The sequence below is a fragment of the Tachypleus tridentatus genome, chromosome 11 (assembly GCF_004210375.1).
Source record: "Tachypleus tridentatus isolate NWPU-2018 chromosome 11, ASM421037v1, whole genome shotgun sequence".
In the NCBI taxonomy this organism is placed as follows: Eukaryota; Metazoa; Arthropoda; class Merostomata; order Xiphosura; family Limulidae; genus Tachypleus; species Tachypleus tridentatus.
This window is the reverse complement of record NC_134835.1, coordinates 48,053,710-48,065,004: the sequence shown is the minus strand read 5'-3', so window position 1 is coordinate 48,065,004 and position 11,295 is coordinate 48,053,710. Positions and strand designations below refer to the sequence as shown.

Genomic DNA, 11,295 nt, shown 5'->3' with positions numbered 1-11,295 from the left:
ATCGTAAGAACCTCTTCAGGGAAAATTACAAAATAATAAATCGTCATATTCTTTAATAATAAAAACAAAACTGCTCTAGCTACATTAAGTTTTATAACTATTCTTACTTTTTAGTTTTGTTATTGATTTGTTTTGAATTTTGCGTAAAACTAGTCGAAGGCTATCTGCGCTAGCCGTTCCTAATTTAGCAGTGTAAGACTAGAAATAATGCAGCTGCTCATCACCACCCACCGTCAATTCTTGGGCTACTCTTTTACCAACGAATAGTGGTATTGGCCGTCACATTATAACACCCCCATGGCTGAAAGGGCGAGCATGTTTGGTGTGAAGGGAGTTCAAACCCGCCACCTTCGGATTATGAGTCGAGTGCCTTAACCATCTGGCCATGCCGTGCCAAGTAAAAGGTAAAAAAAAATCATTCATTATATAAATTAAAGAGTAAAAGTATACGGATAAAGTCCATTCTAAGTTACTTTTTTATTACACCATTGTAACTGTTTTATTTATCGACATAATGCTCATAAAATTGTCTTAAACAACTGGAGTTAAGATCTTCTAATGTTAAAGTACTGAATAAACAGGTCCAAAACTATTAACTCTTATCTTATTAAATATAGCGTTATTTCTCATACACAGAGCATTTGTTTGTCAGTAGAGATTTATAATTTTGTTTTTATCAGTTCAGCCTACTTCTGTCTCTAGAACCATAACATTTTGAGTCACTCAAGCCAGTTTTGTTATTCGTTCCACAATACAGCATTACTCCATCAACACATTCTGATTAAGACGAGAAAATATCTACTTTTTTTTTAGTCGTGTCAACACTATAACTAATAAGTCACATCTTTCCTACGAGGTCATGTCTCATATGTTTATAAAACGTAGCATGAATTAACAATAATTAATATTGACTTAAACTAGATACGTCATATACATAATTAAAATAAATTTCAAACTATTTCTCACACGCAAATGTTTTATTTAAGTAAATTATAAAGAAATTTGCTAGAGGGCAGAAAATCTTCAACCATGTAACTTTAATGAGACACATTTTAACTTTAACTTTTCAGAAGTACACAAACAACCACTTTAGCTTTACAGAGAAAGAACTTATTGTCTTTATTACCTCTGCAGTGACTGCATCTCTTCTTCAAATTTCGTCATTTTTTCTTGTTGAGCTTGTAAGAAAGCAACCTCCTAGAAAAGTTTTACAAGGTGTAATTTTAAAATCAATCTCTTATTGTCGTTCAATCAAGAAAAAAAATTAACAATCACTTGCTGACATTAAATGATATAAAATTAAAAATTCTCAGAATTTCTTATTTCGAAAGCTAATAATCTGTTCAAAGATGCACACAAGATAAAAAGTGATCTTTTCAACTAATATCAAAAATTGTAATTTTGGTCACTTGAATGTAGTTAAAGAGATGGATTTAAAAAAATTGATTTCATTATTTAAAAAAAACACGTGTTACCATAAAGTAAAATTGAAACTTTCGTTAAAATCACAAAATAAATAAATGATATGGAAAACAATCATTGATGTCGCTATAACTAAGAGCCTTCACCCCCCCAGAGGCACAACGGCATGTCTGCAGACTCACATCGCCAGAAACCGGGTTTCGATACCCGTGGTGGGCAAAGCACATATAGCCCATTCTGTAGCTTTGTTGCTTAATTCCAATCAATCAATCAAACTAAGAGTCAAATACAAAGTATTCTTCTGATACACTTAACTGTTAACAGTGACTTATTTCTGTTACGTTACAGGACCGGCACAGAGAGGTGGTTAGGGCGCTAGAGTCGCAATTTGGGGGTCGTGGGTTCGAATCCCCCTTACACTAAAGATGCTCGTCATTTTAGTTGTTTGGGCGTAATAATATTATGGTCAATTCCACTATTCGTTGGAGAAAAGTAACGCAAAAGTTGGAGGTGGATGGTGATGACTAGCGGCATTTCTTATAGTCTTACACTGCTGAATTAGGGACAGCTAGGGCAGATAGCCTTTAACTAGTTTTACGCAAAATTCAAAACAAACTGTTCTGTTAGTTTGGGCAGGTTATTTTAACTATAACTAATGTCATTAAAAGGATCACAGGGCCCGGCATGGCCTAGCGCGTTAAGGCGTGCGCTTCGTAATCTGAGGGTCGCGGGTTCGCGCCCGAGTCGCGCCAAACATGCTCGCCCTCCCAGCCGTGGGGGCGTTTTAATGTGACGGTCAATCCCACTATTCGTTGGTAAAAGAGTAGCCCAAGAGTTGGCGGTGGGTGGTGATGACTAGCTGCCTTCCCTCTAGTCTTACACTGCTAAATTAGGGACGGCTAGCACAGATAGCCCTCGAGTAGCTTTGTGCAAAATTCCAAAACAAACAAACAAACAATTAAAAGGAACAAAATGACGAATACAATGAATAGCTATGATGACTCGTTTTGGTACTTTTTTCCAACTAAATGTTTATCTCAGCTCTGGCATATTTATTTTAGCAGTCCTAACTGTTGAAGTTACACTTCAGTCCCTGGTAGTTTATAGAAGTGCTTGTGTCAGACATTTTACGCATAATCGTCCCTCATTTTTTAAGTGATAAATAATAAAGTAAGCAGATATTCAACAGCACCCACCACCAACTCTTGTGCTACTCTCGTATGACTATGGAGTGGTATTTGACCTTCATCCTTATCGCCTTCCCACGACTATAAAGTGCAGCTTACATTTTTGTGGCAAAAAATGTTCAGTGCTTGTTCTTTTCTTTTTTTTATAGTTGCATATTCGAATGAAACAACCCACTTATAACTTCCAAATTTCAAAGAAACACATTTTGTCATATCACTGGTGAATCTTATTGCTATTGATACAAAAAATTCTAAATGTTTACAAACTCTTCATTAAGTATTCAATATTGGAATTTGATTATTCTTACTTTAATGCCACACTGGGTACTTTATAGCAGTATTATTTAGAAATAATCGGTATTTTCTACCTTTTTCATCAAGAAAAGTAAACTCTTTTAAAATTCACCTGAAATGTTTTTCAAAATTATAATGCAAGTTTAAAGTGGAAACTTGGTCAAGGAAGTAGTTAGGTTCTTTTCGCCCTAGTTACCTATTGTTTTAGGATATACCTCTATGGTATCACACAAGTTTTCTCGTGGAAATGATTGTTGTAAAGTATAGCATACTATAATCACATGTTGTTGTTTTGATCTCTACTAAGCCTCTCCAAAGGAAAATATTTCGTGACGCTAGAATGATAACAAAATGCACAGTAGAGATAAAAGTATGAATAATAGTAGCTCCAAATGAGAACAAAGATGGTGAAAAGATAAAGTTATTAAAATTTTGTGGGTAAGAAAACTTTTCCCCTTACAATCACCTTTAACCCTTCCTATTTGACTAATCACAGTGATATATTGGAATATTTGTATTTATAGCAAATCTACTGATGCTATCAACTCTAATCCCTAATTTTGAGCTGTTGAGAGAAGGAAGCCAGTCAACGTCGCCATATCATCTATCATCTACGCTAAAGAATTGACTGTCACTCTTATAACATACCCACAGCCCACAGTGCGGGGAATATTTTATTGTATTGAACAGATTCGAAAACCGTTCACCAAATTCGTATTTCAGAGCTCTAAGACAGGGGCAGTGAATGTAACAGGAAAGTAAGAAACTTTCAGATAAATTATTAATATCTACCTAGATTATTGTAAATTCTAAACTTAATTACAGGTGGCTCGGCAGCGACTCCAAAGGCTAACACTAAATATCGGATTTCTATATACGTGGTAGGCGAAACATAGATAGCAAACTGCATAGCTTTGTGCTTAATAACAAACAAACAAACGTGAATTGCAGCATTCGTCATTGAGCTAACGGATCAAATTCATTTAAAATGGGCACAGTTTAAAAAACTAAATAAATGTAGAATACAGTTTTTATGTTATTGTTGAATACAAAACTTATTTTGTTAATAGCTAATACTGGCGCAATCTAGTAGGTGCAAAGCACGCATATATGTACAGAAGTTTCGTCTATGTGTCCTTCTTGTCGTGACCACATGGTCAGGTGGTTAAGGCACTCGACTCGTAATCCAAGGTTCGCAGGTTCGAATCCCCGTCAATTCAAACATGCTCGCCCTTTCAGCCGTGGGAGCGTTATAATGTTTCGGTCAATCCCACTATTCGTTGGTAAAAGAGTAGCCCAAGAGTTGGCGATGGGTGGTGATGACTAGCTGCCTTCCCTCTAGTCTTACACAGCTAAATTAGAGCTTGCTGGCTTTGCGCGAAATTCAAGAGAACAAAAACCTTATTGTCGTATATTTAACTAGATGTAGGTCAGATAGACCTCGAGTAGGTTTACGCGAAATTCAAAAACAAGTTTACACAACATTTACTACATTTTTATATCGCGTGTCGTCTATTGGCATATATATCAGTAAAAAAACGTCCATAATAAAATAAAATGTGTTTGTTTTTTAAATTTCGCGCAAAGCTATTAGAGGACTATCTGCGCTAGTCGTTCCTAATTTAGCAGTGTAAGACTAGAGGAAAGCCAGCTAGTCATCACCACCCACTGCCAACTTTTGGGCTACTCTTTTACCAACGAATAGTGGAATTGACCGTCACATTATAACGCCCCCCACGGCTGAAAGAGAAAGCAAGTTCGGTGCGACGGGGATTCGAACCCGCGCCCCTCAAATTACGAATGGAACATCTTAACGCACCTGGCGATGCCAGGCCTGAAATTTAAAGGAGATTAAGAGTATGTACGTAACTGTTTTAATCTCAGTCACGTGAAAATTACAACTATTAAACAACTTATATATTTTCCAGATTTAATATCTATTGTACTTCACACGTGAGAAGTGCCGAATTCCAGTTTCAGAAATTTGAGCTTAACTGAACACAAAAGTCGCAAATTGAAACTAGATTTTGATTATGAGATGATAATTAAATTGAGAAATGTCGATCTCTCTTTCTATTGTACTGTGTAATGTTATGTATTTCATAAAAAAGTTTCGGATACATGAGTGTTTTATTCCGTTACGTAATCGTACGTAATTGTGTGTTGATGATTCAGCTCTCATGACTTTTTAATATGAAACCAATCATTTAAAATATGAGTCTAATTCAAAGGGACTTTAATGCTGACATCGCCAGTAGTTCATCCTCAACGTTTACCGTGGGTAATGAATTTGGTACCAAATTAGTATTTATAGCATGTTGTATAAAATAATTACTCTGAAATCTTACACAGTAAATAGTCATGTGTGTGCATACTTTAGAACAGTACCACGTTAAGGTTTCAACAATTCTTTCATACTTGCAATGAAATACACCTGTAACATAGGCCTGGAATAATTTTATTGTCTTGAAATTTTTACATCTTTTACACTAATTCCTATACGCTTAATTCACAAATGATGTCCATGTTTCTCCGTTACATACAGATTTTTCGCAAATTGTCGTATGTACGTTTACATAAATAAATCATTTTCATTGAAATCGGATCATATTTTCTTATGCTTAAAATGTTGACAATACTGGCTATAGATTTCTCTCGACCAATCTCAACGTGAGAATCTTATCCATCGTTCTAGAATCCAAATATAGCAAACATAATGATATAAAATATTCAATGTGGTAAACGAAATAATAATTTGATCAAAGTAAGAGTTTTTACTTTCTTCCCGATTTATAAAGAATCCTTACGCGATAAAAAGGAATATTATTTTCGAAATGTACGTAGCTGAATTATGAAAGATCCATTGTTAAATCAAAACAACTTATACGAAGTTAACAGGCCTGTGTATTCAGTGTTAAATTATTGTTTAAGGTGGAATTGCAAAATTTAAAAGAATAAAATATTTGAAACAAATTACCCAAAACAAAAACATATCGTATATAAATCCTTTATACGATTACATCGAAAGGATTATCATGTTGTTGCCTTTACCATTACCTTCTTGGGTCTCGTTTGTTTACTTTCTGCTATCAAAATAATTACATTATAGTGGATAAATCCAAGGAAAGTTTATATTAATTCGAACTGAAAGTTATTTATATCAAATCTTAGCAATGGAGAACTTTATCTTCAAACTAGTGATTCACGAGCAGAAATGTCTGTAACTTGAGTCTCGCAGTCAGTAAGATTTATTTTTTTAATTGAATAAATAGAATAAAACGAATCTACTAGATTAATAAATCATTATAGAATGAAACAAATCTACTAGATCAGTGAATCATTATAGAATGAAACAAATTACTAAATTAGTGAATCGTTACAGAATAAAACAAATCTACTGGATTAGTAAATGGTTACAGAATGAAACAAATCTACTGGATTAGCGAATGGTTACAGAATGAAACAAATCTACTGGATTAGTGAATGGTTATAAAATGAAACAAATTACTAAATTAGTGAATCGTTACAGAATGAAACAAATCTACTGGATTAGTAAATTGTCACAAACTAAAACAAATATACTAGATTAGTAAATCGTTATACAATAAAATACATCTACTAGATAAGTGAATCGTTACAGAATGAAACAAATTTACTGAATTAGTGAGTCGTTATAAAATAACACAAATTTACTAGATTTGTAAATCGTTATACAATAAAATACATCTACTAGATAAGTGAATCGTTACAGAATGAAACAAATTTACTGAATTAGTGAGTCGTTATAAAATAACACAAATTTACTAGATTTGTAAATCGTTATACAATAAAATACATCTACTAGATAAGTGAATCGTTACAGAATGAAACAAATTTACTGAATTAGTGAGTCGTTATAAAATAACACAAATTTACTAGATTTGTGAATCGTTATAGAAGGAAACAAATCTACTAGATTAGTAAATCGTTATAAAATGTTCGATTTGACTATCTCTACCATTTTAACAAAATTTCTGAATTTCTAAACTAGTTTACAAACCATTTACCATTTTGAAAATGGTTGATCAGTTCTGTGTTCTCAAATCGGTAGATACAGATCAGTGTTGAGAAGGACTACTCGAGACTTCCAGTTCACCCTCAGATCAAACCAAGAAGTTCTTCTCATAATTTCTTGTACACATTCAGAACAACACCCATTTAGACAGAATCTAATATGATTTAGCCAGTTATTTATACACAGTCGTCATTAGGAGAAATAGCTGGTAATTAATGATGCTTACATAGACCAACATTTAGAACTGTGAGAGCTGGTAACTAGCTGTAATATTCTTACCCTAGAGAAGTAACGATGAATTTACTCGAAAGATGTCGCGTTTATAATTTCTACCACACATTTTAATATTGATCAAACTTGGATGACATTGCCAGTCAAACTTCAATCTTGTCATGATATAATTTACGCTTGAGTAAGGGTAGTAAACGTTTAAGTTCTAGTAGTGAACTTTAGTTTGTTTGCCTCTACATAATTTGTTTACCACATTTGTGCAGCTGCTTTAACTAAACATGTAAAACTAAATAAATATTTTGAACTCTGAAATTAGAATATTAGTTGTTTTTTTTATTGTGCACTTTACAGTTTACATTTCAATGAGTAAAATAAGTTGACGAATTACCAGAAGTAAAAAAATAAGAGATTTATTGATGAAAATATATATATTATGAAGTGCAATACTAGAAGTATGATAATCAGTTTATACACAAAATATTAATGTTATGAAATATTTATAAAAATTGTTGTTTTTTTTACATCTAAATCTCGTAACTTTGATCTTTATTTTCTTCTCGTTCAATTGTCCACGAACAGCAGAAGATGTGGATTAATCAACCAATCAGAAACCGGCATGCAACTACAAGATGTAATCGCGTTTATCTTTGAGCAGTGTTCACGAATAGGAACACGGTGTGATATAGTATTTCGATCTTGTGTAATATATTGTCACACCATCATACTTTGATTACAGTAAACGTGTTTCGCCTTATCTTGAAAGCTCGTAGTTTAGAACACGCACAGCTGTGCTGCCACCCAGTGGACATAGCACCTCCTTCCTAACCATTGTCCATTTTTTATATAGCTTTGATGGTACGTTTACTTAAATTACCTGTTTTTTAATGACAATGAGTTTGATTAGTTCTTCGTGGAACAGTTTTTAAATATCAATGGTTTTTATCAACGGTTATAAACAAGTAAAAGTGTTTAAAAAACGTGAAATAAATCCGTTTGAATCACTGACCCAGGAAGCCCTTGTTTAATTGAATAGCATGCTCTTTAGTTAACCCAAATAAAGCTCTACAACAGTGAAGTATTCAACCTTTTAACCTTTCGTAATCTACGTTCAAAAATATTAAAATAGAAAAAATGAAAAATGTTTTTGTTTCATTGGAGTAAAACACAAATTCAAGTAATGGGTTTATATGTGTCCACTATATATATGTGTCCACTACGGCTATCGAAAACCGAATTTTTAGCTTTATGAGTCTTGAGAATTACTGCTAAACCACTGGTAGGCTCTTAAAAAAACGAGATAAATGACAGAAGAAAACTAAAGTATATCATTGACAAAAATATATTAGATTTTGTTAATTTTAATATGTTTATCTATAACTGTCAATATGATTACATTTTCTTTTAGGCTATGGTATTTAACTCAAAAATATATTAATTAACAATAGGAGTTGAGCAAAAAGGACTTGATATTTTTACAAAATTTGTTTTGCAAATTCATCTTACACATTGTGACTATTTTGTTAATCGCAAAGCTATAACGGGTTATCGGAGATCTGGTCACTGCTGGTATTTATATCCCATTCTTAACATGATAACCCCTCAGACTTACCTCTGAGCAAGCGAGGGCCTATATTATGAACAAAATAATATTTATTAGTATCTATAATCTATTACCAAAGCAAGCTTCTAGATAGATCAAAAACAGAAATAAAAATTCACACAGTAAATAGTTTAACTAATTTAATATAGCGATCTAACCAGTAGCATGTGCTGTAGAATAAAAACTTATAAACATTCTAATATATTGATTCATCAGTTGAGTGCCCTTGCTAAAAAACAATATGTTTGCATTGATTTAGTATTTTAAATAGTATTCACATATAAACAAACTTTGCATTATTTACTCCTTTAAAATTATATTATCTTGCACCTGTAAAAGCCAAGTAGTGTAATTTTGCGATAAAAGTAAACAAAAACTAACATAAGAAAGCATCTCGTTAATTACGATGCTAATATTGCACATTGTTCAATGTGAAATATACTTTACACAGATATTTTCATATACAAAACTGTAAATTTCCTTCTGGAACTGATAATTCATTTGCAGAATATTAATTGAATATTGAGTGATCAAAAATTACTTATGGGTAGCTCTTCACATTTATCTTTACCCAAACCTTGCACTTTATCTAAACAAGTCAACTTAACAGATAAACCTTAAGATACACTGCAAATTGAACGGTATAAATTAGTGTAACCGAAAGACTTTCATGTAAAATAATTAGAAACATGTTTTGCTTCCTTTATCATCACTGTGTTTCGTGTTAACCGTGTTATGAAAACACTCCATAGAAACGTAATGACAAAATTACATCGTTAAGTAACTTTCAAATTTTCAACTTTTTGTTGTTGTTTTTGTAACTTCTTTCCTAACAACTTTTATCACTATGGGAAAATCCCGGTAAGGACAAAGTAAAACAAATTGTAAAGAGTAAAGGTTATCTCCAATAAAGCTATTTCGTTCCTCTTTTGTTTAAAATAGTGACACATTTCCAGATCCAGTTGGAGGTATTTTAGCATACTAAGATATTACAAAAATGTTGCCCCTCTCTTACCCTAACATGCATCAAATTGACGTAGTAATAATACAATTACAGAACCAAGTCTCAGAATTTTTGTTCTACACGTTAGAAATTTTCATACAAGAACCAATAAAATATTGTGTTTGTTTTCTCATAGTAAATATACATCGAGCTATCTGCTGAGTCTACCGAGGGGACCGAATTCCCCATTTTAGCGTTGTAAATCCATAGACTGACCGCTGTACTGGCGGGGGATGATAAAATAATCCTATCAAACACATACCAAGATCATCACAGTTTTGAGAAGATTTAGCTTCTAAAAGAACTTTGTTTTTGGCAATAGTAAGCAAAATAAGAAAGGTGTTACAAGAATTCACAGTGCAATATACTCATTTCGACGAACGCCTTGAAATGTGAGACCTCGTACACTGTAAAGGAGTTCGAGCTAGAATGTAATGTGAGATAATACGTATGTTTATGTTCTATATGATCTCCCAGTTTCCGGTTTCTCATAAATAATTCAATTTTACAGACATCTATACTGAACTTAAAGATTAAACATTGTGCTACAGTAGATATATTAAACATTACTCTTTCTAAGTAAGTTTCTAATGATTCCAGTGTGCTACAGTAGAGATATTAAACATTACTCTTTCTAAGTAAGTTTCTAATGATTCCAGTGTGCTGCAGTAGAGATGTGGCCTGGCATGGCCAAGCGCGTAAGGCGTTCGACTCGTAATCCGAGGGTCGCGGGTTCGCGCCCGCGTCGCGCCAAACATGCTCGCCCTCCCAGCCGTGGGGGCGTTATAATGTGACGGTCAATCCCACTATTCGTTGGTAAAAGAGTAGTCCAAGAGTTGGCGGTGGGTGGTGATGACTAGCTGCCTTCCCTCTAGTCTTACACTGCTAAATTAGGGACGGCTCGGTGCAGTGGGCTAACAACCTACTCACTTAAATACTTGTTGAAGAATCCGCAAGCGATTGCGGCTCTATGTTCTTTGATGGAATCTAATAGTGATAACTAACTAGCTAACAGTAAAGATATCAGACATTACTCGTACTAAGTCAATTTCCGATGGTCCAGTGTACTACAGTAGATATATTAAACATTACTCGTACTAATGAAGTTTCTGATGGTTCCAGTGTACTACAGTAGATATATTAAACATTACTCGTACTAATGAAGTTTCTGATGGTTCCAGTGTACTACAGTAGATATATTAAACATTACTCGTACTAATGAAGTTTCTGATGGTTCCAGTTTGCTAAATAGATAAATTAAATATTACTCGTACTAAGTCAGTTTCTGTTGTTACAGTAGATATATTAGACATTACTCGAACTAAATCTATTTCTGGTTATTTCACTGTAGTACAGTGGATCTGTTAGACGTTACTCATACTTAATCTATTTCTGATGGTTTCATTCTGCTACACACTACCAGAGTAGATATTTTATATATTAATGTAATAAAACTATTTCTAGTGGTTTCACACTACCACGGTAGCTCTTTTAGAGATTACTC

General features: G+C 33.4%; 1 protein-coding gene across 3 annotated transcripts in view; it reads right to left on the bottom strand.

The window, feature by feature from the left end:
* Window positions 1-11,295, bottom strand: part of LOC143232107 (uncharacterized) — a 72,436-nt gene that overhangs the window by 18,236 nt on the left and 42,905 nt on the right. For all 3 annotated transcript variants that reach the window (XR_013017379.1, XM_076467182.1, XM_076467183.1), the window contains exon 4: window positions 1,127-1,197. Coding sequence is in view for 2 of the 3 variants with exons in the window: in XM_076467182.1 (XP_076323297.1) it covers window positions 1,127-1,197 (71 nt within the window). In the remaining variant the exon portion in view is untranslated. The remainder of the gene's footprint in view (window positions 1-1,126; window positions 1,198-11,295) is intronic.